The 13,205-nt window shown below is 39.0% G+C and overlaps 1 protein-coding gene across 3 annotated transcripts in view; it reads left to right on the top strand.

Moving 5' to 3' along the window:
• The window catches only part of DHX57 (DExH-box helicase 57), a 63,414-nt gene that overhangs the window by 10,814 nt on the left and 39,395 nt on the right, over positions 1-13,205 (top strand). For 2 of the 3 annotated variants that reach the window (XM_055399324.2, XM_055399322.2), the window contains exons 3-9: positions 2,088-2,246; positions 2,752-2,937; positions 3,623-4,461; positions 6,030-6,208; positions 7,657-7,778; positions 8,855-9,050; positions 9,600-9,724. In XM_055399324.2, the coding sequence (XP_055255299.1) occupies positions 2,088-2,246; positions 2,752-2,937; positions 3,623-4,461; positions 6,030-6,208; positions 7,657-7,778; positions 8,855-9,050; positions 9,600-9,724 (1,806 nt within the window). The remainder of the gene's footprint in view (positions 1-2,087; positions 2,247-2,751; positions 2,938-3,622; positions 4,462-6,029; positions 6,209-7,656; positions 7,779-8,854; positions 9,051-9,599; positions 9,725-13,205) is intronic. The other variant, XM_055399325.2, reaches the window with a different exon arrangement.

Consider the following 13,205-nt stretch of genomic DNA (forward strand, 5'->3'; position numbering starts at 1 on the left):
ATGCAGAAGTATTTATGAGTGAATATGATGTCAGCAGCTTACATTCAGATAGTTTAGAACATGCATGTGTATATATGGCAGAGCATATATATATATGCATATACGTGTGCATACAGAGAGGAAATAAGAGAAGGGCGTAAATGTGTGTGTGCATATAAGTATGGCAGGTATTAACAGTTACTCAGTTCAGTTCAGTTATTCAGTTCAGTTCAGTCGCTCAGTCGTGTCCGACTCTTTGCGACCCCATGAATCACAGCACGCCAGGCCTCCCTGTCCATCACCAACTCCCGGAGTTCACTCAAACTCATGTCCATCGAGTCGGTGATGCCATCCAGCCATCTCATTCTCTGTTGTCCCCTTCTCCTGCCCCCAATCCCTCCCAGCATCAGGGTCTTTTCCAGTGAGTTAACTCGTCGCATGAGGTGGCCAAAGTATTGGAGCTTCAGCTTTAGCATCAGTCCTTCCAGTGAACACCCAGGATTGATCTCCTTTAGAATGGACTGGTTGGATCTCCTTTCAGTCCAAGGGACTCTCAAGAGTCTTCTCCAACACCACAGTTCAAAAGCATCAATTCTTCAGCGATCAGCTTTCTTCATAGTCCAACTCTCACATCCATACATGACCACTAGAAAAACCATAGCCTTGACTAGACGGACCTTTGTTGGCAAAGTAATGTCTCTGCTTTTTAATATGCTATCTAGGTTGGTCATACGGAGAAGGCAATGGCAAGCCACTCCAGTACTGTTGCCTAGAAAATCCCATGGATGGAGGAGCCTGGTAGGCTGCAGTCCATGGGGTTGCTAAGGGTCGGACACGACTGAGTGACTTCACTTTCACTTTTACACATTGGAGAAGGAAATGGCAACCCACTCCAGTGTTCTTGCCTGGAGAATCCCAGGGACGGGGGAGCCTGGTGGGCTGCCGTCTATAGGTTCGCACAGAGTCGGACACGACCGAAGTGACTTAGCAACAGGTTGGTCATAACTTTCTTTCCAAGGAGTAAGCATCTTTTAATTTCATGGCTGCAATCAGCATCTGCGGTGAATCTTAAATGCTATAAATTTTATATAGATTAAAATTTTTTTGAAACAAAAAGGGGAAATGATGAATTTTAGATAGCGTTTCTTTCAGAATTTGCAGTTATGTGGTTAAAAACCCCAGTCTCTTCTATTTTCTCCTTTGCTACCCAGTTGAGAGAGTGTAAATGTGTGGTTCTTTCCAAAGTCTCAGTAATGTGTTGGATTTTGAGTACAGAGAAGTTTCTATCATTTCCCTAGATTTGTGAAAATTTATAATGAAACATGCCCAGTGGAAAAATGAAAAGAAACTTAGTAAGGTAAACTTTAGAATTCATTATTTTTTTAAATATTAAAAAGTGTCCCTAAAAAAGTCTAAATTCCAAAAATGAGATTAGTGAAATAGTGAATAGTAAAATAAATTCTAGTCCCTCTGTGTTTAAAATTTTAAAAATTAAGTTGTAGGAAAATGTTAAATATGGGGGAAATGCCAGTTTGATTTTATTAAGGAAATAAAGCAAATTATAAAAAATTACATATGCTGGATAATTTTATAAAAAATGTATGTGAAAAGGAATGATATTAGTTAAGATGTTTTCTGTTTTTTGTTCTCTACTTTTCTACAATAAACATGTATTATTATATTTGTAATCAGGAAGTAAAAAATTTAAATATTTCAAAAAATAGGGCCTAATAGTCACAAGATACGACTCTTAGTTGTTTTCAGATTAAGTACTTCAAATAGAGTGAAATATATACTCTTTGTACATAGTATGTTTCTTGTGAAATTCCACTAGTGCAGGAGTCATCATAGCGTTGCTTTCCCTAGAAGATTCTTGAGTTAGTGAAGCAAAATTTAATGGTGAAGAATCTGATTAGGTTTTTTCCCAGCATTTAGAATATAATGAAGTTGAGTAAATACCATAGAAAATGGAGACTGTCTCCACATTCATGTCCCCTTTCATAAGATACATGACAATCCAGTCATATTGTGTATGTATGGAGACCCTGAGGAGAGTGTAAAAATTCTGATAATAAATAAGTGTAATTTTGTTCTTGTATCCTTTGCAGACCTAGTAACAGTAGCATGAGAAAAGGGGATGCACGCCCCAAATGGAAGCCTGAAGCCAAAGTGCCCCTGCAGACTCTACATATGACTTCTGAGAATCAAGAAAAAGTGAAAGCTCTTCTCCGAGACCTGCAGGAACAAGATGCGGATGCTGGATCTGAGTAAATTATTATATTTGGATAAATTATTATATTGAGGAAGATAAAATGTGAGGGTCCTGTGTGTCTTTGGAATACTGTGTCAGTACTAATCGTGTTGTGGCTGTGTAACTAGTTGAAAGTGAGCCAAGAGAAATACAAGAATAATTCAGCAACTAGTTGTTCTTTACGTTGTAACCTTTAGTTATTAATTGTCTCTTTAAGTTTTAGTTGATCATCTGGGAAAGAAAAAAAAAAAATGGAGATTCCAGTAGTATCTGGCTGGGTTGTTGTGAAGATTTCCAAAGAGATAGTACATATAAAACATTTAACTTAGTGCCTGGCAAGTAATATGTGCTATTAATTGCCAGTATTTAAGTTATTACGTCAATAAAGAATTAAATCAGTGACTCAGTAGTGGTCAGGATCCTATGTCCTTTGGTTCCATGAATTCTTAGACCCTTACCAAATTTTTCTTTGATGCAAGTAGAAATTAATATATGATATATGAAAATGTTACTTTTGCCAGAAGAGGTGTTTCTGGAGAAGAAGAAGATGATGAGCCTGATTATGACGACGAGCAGTACTGGTCACCTGGACGAGAAGCTTCCCTTGTTCCTGACTCTGATCCCTTGGAGTGCGCTGGCTCAGGCCTGGTGGAGCCTCATAACCCGGAATTTACAGTCTCAGCATTTGCAGTGCACAGACTTTCCAGGTTTGCTTTCATCACTTATGGGAGAATTGAAGGAAACGAAGTCATATTGTAAGCCCAACTGCCTCTTCCTGAGTACTTTCCTGTAGTATGGGTTCTAGCAGTTATACTTTCCTGTAGTGTGGGTCATAGTAGTACTTGATAGTCTCAGTGTCCTCTCTTTTAGGATAGGTAGATGAAGGAGGAGTTAGTATTATCAGGGAGACTTCTTTAGGATACAGACCCAGCCTCTCTATACTTATATCATCACATGTATGGTTTTCTGTTGTTTTTTAAATGGTTTTATTTATTTATTTCTGGCTGTGCTGGGTCTTCATTGCTCTGCGTGCTTTTCTCTAGTTGTGGCGAAGCAGAAGCTACTGTAGTTGCAGTGCATGGGCTTCTCACTGACGTGGCTTCTCTTGTCGTGGCGCATGGGCTCTAGGGCTCATGGGCTCAGTAGTTGCAGTTTCTGGGCTCTAAAGCACAGGCTCGATAGTTGTGGCACACGGGCTTAGTTGCTCCACAGCATGTGGGGTCTAACTGGATCAGGGATCGAACTCGTGTCTCCTGCATTGGCAGGTGGATTCTTTACCACTGAGCCACCGGGGAAGCCCCACATACGTGTATTTAAATGAATTTCTCTTCTGTGGTTTGATATTACTTTTTGATACTAGTCTTTTTTTTTGTCATGTTTCACATGTGGCAGGTATGGTTTCCACACTGAACACTGTCAGGCAGCCCTGAGGATTTGTGATGGAGACGTGGGGGCATCCTTGGAACACCTGCTCACCCAGTGCTTTTCAGAGACATTTGGAGAGAGGATGAAGGTATCTGAGGCAGCTGCGCACATGAGCTTGGATGAGTGTGTGGAACAGCGACAGGAAGAGGCGTTTGCTCTCAAGTCAATCTGTGGAGAAAAATTTATAGAAAGAATTCAAAACAGAGTCTGGACCATTGGATTAGAACTTGAGTATTTGACAAGTAAATTCTGCAAATTCAAGCAAAAGGAAAGTGCCAAAAATATACAGGAGGCTTCACTTGAAGTCTGCAAATTTTACCTCAAAGGAAATTGTAAATTTGGATCAAAGTGCAAATTTAAACATGAAGTGCCCCCAAATCAAATTGTCGGAAGAGTCGAAAGAAATGTAGATGATTCTCATCTGAATGCTAATGAAGATGCATCCTTTTTATATGAACTTGAAATTCGATTTTCTAAAGACCACAAATACCCCTACCAAGCTCCCCTTGTGGCATTTTATTCCACCAATGAGAATCTACCTCTGGCTTGTCGTTTACATATTTCTGAGTTCCTTTATGGCAAAGCCTTGACATTTGCAGAAGCTTCAGAACCTGTTGTATATTCTTTGATAACCCTTTTAGAGGAAGACTCAGAAATAAACAAGTTACTAACAAATACTCATCACAAGTACAGTGTACCTCCTGTGAACTTTCTGCCAGTATCACCTGGAACCAGACTAAATAATCCTGTCTGTCGTAAACCAGTGATTCCAAGTAATTCGATTTTTTTGAATCAAATTCCAGAAGGTACGTAAGGCACTGACCAGGTGGAGGGTGTTGTGGAGTGGGGCATTTGGAATGATGGATTAAAGAAATCAGGAGTTTTGAGGGCTGATCTGGGATCTCCAGTTATCTTAGGCAAGTCATTCTCCTCAGTTTAAGGGCAAAAAGGAATGAGAATCCCCGCAACTATGACCTGATTTTCATTGTAAGGCCCAGTTGTGTCACTGTATTCTGGCTCACTGAATCAATCAAAAGTTTATAGGGATGTATATAAGCTCATTTTAGCAGGTGAGGGCTGGAAGAACCTTAATGCATCCTTTCAGAAAATCTGCTTCATTTAATCCATCTGATTTCATGTGATTACTTCTGATACTGTCTATAGGATTACTTTCAAATGAGTTTTTAGAGATACTTCTCTTTCTGGACCACTGTCCATACCTTCCTGCTTTTAGCTTGGTAGACCTCCAAAATTCATCAGGGCAGGGCTCTCTTTATGAATCCCTAAATCCTCAAATAGAGAAATGTTTGTGCAAGCCTGTGGCTTTCTCCAGATCCAGATGTGCTGTACAGAAGTTACCCCCCTTTCAAAGTTCACCATAGGATTCAGAGAAACAAGTTTTTATTATTTCCCAAGAGTTCCTAGATATACATCAACAGGTAGAGAACAGTGAAACCACCAAGATGTGGATGCTGGACAGCTGACTGGGTTCACTCACCTGCCCCTTGACTCACTCCCAGCTTACAGCTAGTTCTGGCACGTGGGACTTGGATGTATTCCTCAAGAAATGACAAACTATGTGTCGTGGATTTTGGTGGGAGGATAACAGCTTTATTAATATATAATTTACATACCATGAAATTCACCCTTTTGAAGTGTGCAATTCAGTGATTTTTAGTATATCACAGAATTGTACATCCATGACCCCTGTTTAATTCTGGGACATTTTCATCACCCCATAAAGAAACTCCATACCTGTTAGCAAGTCACTCCTCATTGCTCCCTTTCCCCAAGCCCTGACAACCATGAGTCTACATTCTGTCTCTATGGATTTGCCTATTCTGGATATTTCATGGAAATGAAATCATACAGTAAATACATGGCTTTTTGTAATCAGTGTCTTTCACTTAGCATACATAATGTTTTCCAGGTTCATCCATGTTGTAGCATGTATCAATACTTCATTCCTTTTAATTACTGAATAATATTCCATTATATGGACATACCACATTTTATTTATTGATTAATCATTTGATAGTCATTTGGGTTATTTTGTGTCATGGAAATTTAGGGACACCTGCAAATATTTAATTCCTTAATTAACAAGGCATGCCATGATTTTCTTTTCTTTGTTCTTAATTTGGTTTAAGCAAAGCCATTTATACTTGATTATAAGTTTATTTGAAGATGCATTTTAAATTCTTTAGCAGTAGAAGTAGTAGTGTGGAAATGAATGAATTTGTATTATTCAAGCTTTAACTTTTTCTCTATTTTATGATTTTTGTTGTTGTTGTTACTTTGTTAGATAGTGACTTTCCCCCTTTGCTAAAGAAAGGGCTCCATATCGAAAACGTTTCCTTTTATCCCCTTCAAGTTGAAAAAGAATCAGAGCCTGAGGAGGAGACAGATGAGGATGAAGGTCCAGCACCAGTTATGGTGGAGAATGAAAGCTATGTCAACCTTAAGAAAAAGATTTCCAAAAGATATGACTGGCAGGCAAAATCAGTACATGCTGAAAATGTCAAAATCTGCAAGCAGTTCCGAATAAAACAGGTAGGGTATTCTAAGAGAATGGCTAGTATTGCCTCCCTAATGTATGGATGAAGGGATTAAAAATTAGGAAGCTTTGGCTACTTTCCATAGTATACTTTGAGTCTTTTACTCTGATTGGTCAAAGTTTCTGCATGCCACCAACAAACTTGGATGCATGTTCTAACTAATTTTGGAAAATCTGATGGCTGATGAAAATGAAACATGTATATACCAAATATTCTGAGAATCATGTGGCTTTAGTTCTGTGTTAGAAATCTGATAAGTGAAAGAAAAATTAGTACTGTGATTTACATTAGAAATACCAATATAGAAAAGGATAAGGAGGGACTCAACCCCATTTCAAGGCCTCACAGGATAAATCATTTATCCAGGGTCACATAGCCGCTAAGAGGCAACACAAGGTTGCAAGCTGATTCTGTTTCCAAAGTTCATATTGTTTTACCTCATTCACATGAAGATTATTTTAAAAGAATTCATTAAGTGAACTGTTACGGTAGAGTTGGATGTAGGATAAAGATGAGTTACTTAAACCAGTTTGGGGATTGGATTAGATGCTGTCTAAGAGCCCTTCCAACTTTAAATTTCTATGATTCTGATTTTTGACACAGTATTAACAAAGTATATATATGCTGCGACACCCATAGAGTGTCAAATTGAATTAAAAAATCATACCGTAAATAAGATGGTAGAAATTAAAAATTACACATTCAGTTTGAGTAGTGTGTTTACAGTGGTAAATTTATATGATTAAATTATGTACAGATAATGTCTATGTTAATATAAATTCCTTACATTAGTAAAAAATACATCAACAGTTTTGACCTACAGTACAACATTTGTAGCATTGGCCATTAGATGTCAAAGGGAGTTATATAGATGTGGTGACTGACTGAAAACCCTTTAGTGAGTGCTCTTAACTGTTGGTGATTTGGATAAAAATCTGATGCTGTGTAGAGCTGCACTCTTCTTTATGATAGCCTCTAGCCATGTGTAGCTATTTAAAGTTTAATTAAAATTAAATATAATAAAAATTTCAGTTCCTTGATGTTATTTGAATGCTCAATAGCCACATGTAGCCAGAGGTTGCTGTATTGGACAATGCAAATATAGAACATTACCATCAGCACAGAAAATTCTGTTGAATAGTGCTGGTGTAGAGATTGTTACAAAGAGCTGGATAGGTGCTAGGCAAGAGGGTTTTTTTTCTAAGATCATTCAGTTTATTTAGATGTAGGAAAGCCACACAGATTCCACAGCTTGTTCTGGAAGATTCTCTGAACAGCCTTCTGACCAGCGTCCCACCCCCAGCAAATCTTGACTTTCTATCCCTAAGCAAATTGATGAAGAAAGGACAGAGAAGGTATGTCTAAATTTGGGATTCCGCATTCAGAGCTTCATGAAAGGTTATTCAGAGTAACCAAACTGATGTCTTATTTTTGTTTTATTAGGCCTCCAGACAGTTCCAGTCAGTTCTACAAGAAAGACAGTCGCTCCCTGCTTGGGAAGAAAGAGAAAACATTCTTAAATTATTGAGCAAGCACCAAGTGCTTGTTATAAGTGGTATGACTGGGTAAGAATGTAATTTACTTGTAATGCAGCTTTCATTTGTGAATATGGTGTGTGCCCTGGCTACCACTACTAGCTCTTGTTTAAAAAAGAAAAAAACAGTAGCTGGTGTTATTTGTACTTTTTCCTGTCAAATATTAAATAATATCTCATAGAGGCAAACATGGTGGCAACTGTAACCAATTCAAAACAAAACTCAGAAATTTGGGGATTTATAGACCTTGTACACCTCTGCCTTGAGTCAGTTTAAGGCAAAATGCTTAGGCGAAGGCTTTTAACAAGACCCATTTTAAAATGTAAAGAATAGTTCCAGACCATTTAGCTTGAAACTCTTCATCTAAATATATTCTGAATTCTTTACAGCTCCTGTTTAAGAGCAGCTTAGGGTGTCTCACTGTTTCTGTTTCACTCTCTCCATACGTTGTCCAAACCTATTTATCAGGGACAAGCTGCAGGCTTAATTTAATTCTGTATTTGCTGGTTTAGTCACTAAGTTGTGTCCGACTCTTGCAACCCCATGGAATATAACCTGCCAGGCTCCTCTGTCCATGGGATTCTCCAGGCGAGAATGCTGGAGTGGGTTGCCGTTTCTGTGTTTAAGTGTTTTCAATTTAATTTGTGCCCAGACTCACAGATAGAGTAGTAACTTTATATCTTTCAGTTTCTTGTCTTTTTAACTTCAGTCAATTTATAGTCAGGCAATGCCACACCAACAGGAAAAACAAAGTATTTTAATAATCATAAGATAATACTCCTGTTTCTCTAGGATTCATATGTAGAGTTCACATTCCTGGAGGCATTTATAGACCTTAAGCTACTGTTTATTCAATGGTCCCAGTTTTACAAATAATAAGAAACTGTTATTTGATTGCTCTGTTAATCTCAGTGCAAATTCCTAGGAGTTATCAGCTGTAGGTAATAAGTCAGTAGGTAGGTTTGGAAGATAGATGAAGCTGAACAACTTTTATTCTGATTAGCTTTCTTAACTTTCCTCATTGCATATGATTGCTTCTTCAGTTAAGTAGCACTTGAAAACCCTCACTTTAGGACTTATTTGTACTACATCTTTTTGACATACAGATGTGGGAAAACCACACAGATTCCACAGTTTATTCTGGATGATTCTCTGAATGGACCACCTGAGAAGGTGGCTAACATCATCTGTACCCAACCCCGACGAATCTCTGCCATCTCTGTTGCTGAGCGTGTTGCTAAAGAAAGGGCAGAAAGAGTGGGTCTGACCGTGGGATACCAGATCCGGTTAGAAAGTGTCAAGGTTTGTATACTCTTCTTATTTCATGATGACAGAAGTTTAAGTTTTTCAAGTACAAAGAGCCATTGGTATCTGGATATTCACAGGCAAGTTGGTATATATACTTCAACAGGGCTGAAGTACTTTTAGACATATTTTGGTTTAAAATGTTATTGGGCTATACTTAATTTCCCCTATAAAGACCTTCTGTTCTTTATTGGCAGAAGTGATCTAGTAAGTGCTGCCTTATTCCTAAGACTGGGACTTAATCCATTTAATCAAATACAGAATGAATAAATTCAGAATTTGTTTCATCATTCACTGTTATCGTTATGTTTTATAATAATTTTTAAATGCTTTTCTATGAGTCCTAAAATTTTCATCTGAAGTGGGAAAGCTTTTGTTGTTATTGCCAGCAAGAATCTATGCATTTAATCTCTTGGTTTATATTAAATGGAACTGCTGGTGTGTTCAATATTCTTTATCCCTACCTATTAAAAATGGCTTTGCCAGGAAAGTGTTTCCTTTTTTCAAAAATTTCATTAACGTTTTCTGTGCACTTTTACGTGTAAGTCCTCAGCCACCAGATTGTTATACTGCACCACAGGAGTGCTGCTAAGAAGGCTGGAGGGAGACACAGCTCTGCAGGGAGTCACCCATATCATTGTTGATGAAGTTCATGAGAGGACAGAAGAAAGGTAAAACAGATTTTCCAAATGAGCACCCCCATACACAGAATGGAGACAAGGCTGAACGAATTCTGTTCTGCTTCCAGTTCAGTTCCTTAGGGCTAGTAATGGTAGTTACCATAGAGAAGGCCTCTGTTAAAGAAGAGGAACTGCTTTCTTGGTCTCCAGGGTCTGTGACATGGAAAATGCTAGGCAGCACATGCTCATCACTGGAAGAGTCATCCTGTTAGATGGACATCATCTAATAAGAGGCACCTTGCTGAGCTGGGCACTGTAGTTAGCAGGAGTGTTGTGTGTAATGCATGTTGCAGCTGATGGATTAGTCAGTATGTTCGTCCTTCTTTATTCATTTGGTCAGTCATTCAGTCCTGATGTGCTAAGTGCTAAGTTGCTTCAGTTGTTTCCGACCCTTTGCAACCCCATGCACTGTAGCCTGGCAGTCTCCTCTGTCCATGGAATTCTCCAGGCAAGAATACTGGAGTGGGTTGCCATGCCCTTTTCCAAGGGGATCTTCCCAACCCAGGGATCGAACCCATGTCTCTTACATCTCCTGCACTGGAAGCCAGATTCTTTACCACTAGCACCACCTGGGAAGCCCATTCAGTTCTGATATTCATTCATATATTTATTCAGCCTGTATTAAGTGCCAGGTGGCATATTAATTGCTGGAGATACTATAGTGAACAAACTCATGGTTCCCCTTCATCTCTTATGGTCTGCTAGGTAAAACAAATAATGAGAAGGTAAATAACTACAAATTGGAATAAGTACCATAAAGGAATAAACAGGAAGCTGTGTCTGGGGGGAGAGAGCCTTGAGATTGTAGAGATTATATCTCTGAATAAATTACATTTAAATTAAAAACAGAAGTCTGGAAAGGAGTCTCATGAGATATAAGAGGGCAAGACAGGCATTTGCAAAGACTTTGCAGTAGTAAAGGGCTTCATGAGTTTAAAAACTGGGGGAAAGCCAGTGAAGCTGAAAGCATTTAAGTAGTGAAATGAGAGGAAGGGTGACAGCTAAAAAAAAAAAAAAGGCAGGAAACTATGCACTGTAAATAATAAAGCATTTGGATTTTACTTTAATAGAATTAAGTCATTAAAACCTTGAAATATATAACAAAAATTCTCAATATTTTAAAAGGAAGGACCAGGTAAATAGATGGCATTAATCATAGTTTGTCACGTAGTTGTTTTTCAGTCACTAAGTTGTGTCCGACTCACTGCGACCCCATGTCCCTCACTGTCAGGCTCCCCTGTCCCTCACTGTCTCCTGGAGTTTGCTTAGATTCGTGTCCATTGAGTCAATGATGCTCTCCAGCCATCTCATCCTCTGCCGCCCTTTTATTTTGCCTTCAATCTTTCCCAGCATCAGGGTATTTTTTCAGTGAGTCAGCAGTTCTCAGGAGAAGGCAATGGCACCCCACTCCAGTACTTTTGCCTGGAGACTCCCAGGGATGGCAGAGCCTGGTGGGCTGCCATCTGTGGGGTTGCACAGAGTTGGACACGACTGAAGCGACTTAGCAGCAGCAGCTGTTCTCATCAGGTGGCCAAAGTATTAGAATTTCAGCTTCAGAATCAGTCCTTCCATTGAATTTTCGGGGTTGATTTCCTTTAGGAATGACTGGTTTGATCTCCTTGCAGTCCAAGGGACTCTCAAGAATCTTCTCCAGCAACACAAATCAAAGGCATCAATTCTTCAGTGCTCAGCCTTTTTTATGGTCCAACGGTCAAATCCATACATGACTTCTGGAAAAACCAAAACTTTGACTATATGGGCCTTTGTTGGCAAAGTGATGTCTTTCCTTTTTAACATGCTGTCTAGGTTTGTCATAGCTTTTCTTCCAAGGAGCAGGTGTCTATTAATTTCATCATTGCAGTCACCGTCTGCAATGATATTAGAGCCCAAGAAGAGGAAATCTGTCACTGCTTCCAATCTTTCCCCATGTATTTTCCATGAAGTGATGGGACCAGATGCCGTGATCTTAGTTTTTTGAATGTTGAGTTTTAAGCCATCTTTTTTATTCTCTTCAACCTCATTCAGACTTAATTGAAGAAAGTAGGGAAAACCACAAGACCATTCAGGTATGACCTAAATCAAATCCTTTACAATTACACTGTGGAAGTGACAAATAGATTCAAGGGATTAGATCTGATAGAGTGCCTGAAGAACTATGGATGGAGGTTTATGACATCGTACAGGAGGCTGTCAAGGCCATGCCCAAGAAAAGGAAATGCAAAAAAGGCAAAATGCTTGTCTGAGGAGGCCTTACAAATAGCTGAGAAAAGAAGAGAAGCGAAAGGCAAAGGGGAAAAGGAAAGACATACCCATTTGAATGCAGAGTGCCAAAGAATAGCAAGGAGAGATAAGAAAGACTTCCTCAGTGATCAGTGCAAAGAAATAGAGGAAAACAATGAATGGGAAAGACTAGAGATCTCTTCAAGAAAATTAGAGATACCAAGGGAACATTTCATGCAAAGATAGGCACAATAAAGGACAGAAATGGTATGAACCTAAGAGAAGCAGAAGATATTAAGAAGAGGTGGCGAGAATACACAGAACTATACAAAAAAGATCTTCATGATCCAGATAACCACAATGGTGTGATCACTCACCTAGAGCCAGACATCCTGGAATGTGAAATCAAGTGGGCCTTAAGAAGCATCACTACAAACAAAGCTAGGTGGTGATGGAATTCCAGTTGAGCTGTTTAAAATCCTAAAAGATGATGCTGTGAAAGTGCTGCACTCAATATGCCAGCAAATTTGGAAAACTCAGCAGTGGCCACAGGACTGGAAAAGGTCAGTTTTCATTCCAATCCCAAAGAAAGGCAATGCCAAAGAATGTTCAAAGTACCACACAATTGCACTCATCTCACACACTAGCAAAGTAATGCTCAAAATTCTCCAAGCCAGGCTTCAACAATATGTGAACTGTGAACTTCTAGATGTTCAAGCTGGACTTAGAAAAGGCAGAGGAACCAGAAATCAAATTGTCAACATCTATTGGATCATCATAAAAGCAAGAGGATTCCAGAAAAACATCTTCTTTATTGACTACACCAAAGCCTTTAACTGTGTAGATCACAACAAACTGTGGGAAGTTTTTCAAGAGACGGGAATACCAGACCACCTTACCTGCCTCCTGAGAAATCTCTATGCAGGTCAAGAAGCAACAGTTACAACTAGACATGGAACATCAGACTGGTTCCAAATTGGGAAAGGAGTACATCAAGGCTGTATATTGTCACCCTGATTATTTAACTTATATGCAGAAATGCATCATCAGAAACCCTGGGCTGGATGAAGCACAAGCTGGAATCAAGATTGCTGGGAGAAATTTCAATAACAGATATGCAGGTGACACCACCTTTATGACAGAAAGCAAAGAAGTAAAGAGCCTCTTGATAAAAGTGAAAGAGAGTGAAAAAGTTGGCTTAAAACTCAACATTCAGAAAACTAAGATCATGGCACCCGGTCCCATCACTTCA

The sequence above is a fragment of the Moschus berezovskii genome, chromosome 11 (genome assembly GCF_049115385.1).
Source record: "Moschus berezovskii isolate FMDL1 chromosome 11, NW_MosBer_1.0, whole genome shotgun sequence".
Taxonomy (NCBI): Eukaryota; Metazoa; Chordata; class Mammalia; order Artiodactyla; family Moschidae; genus Moschus; species Moschus berezovskii.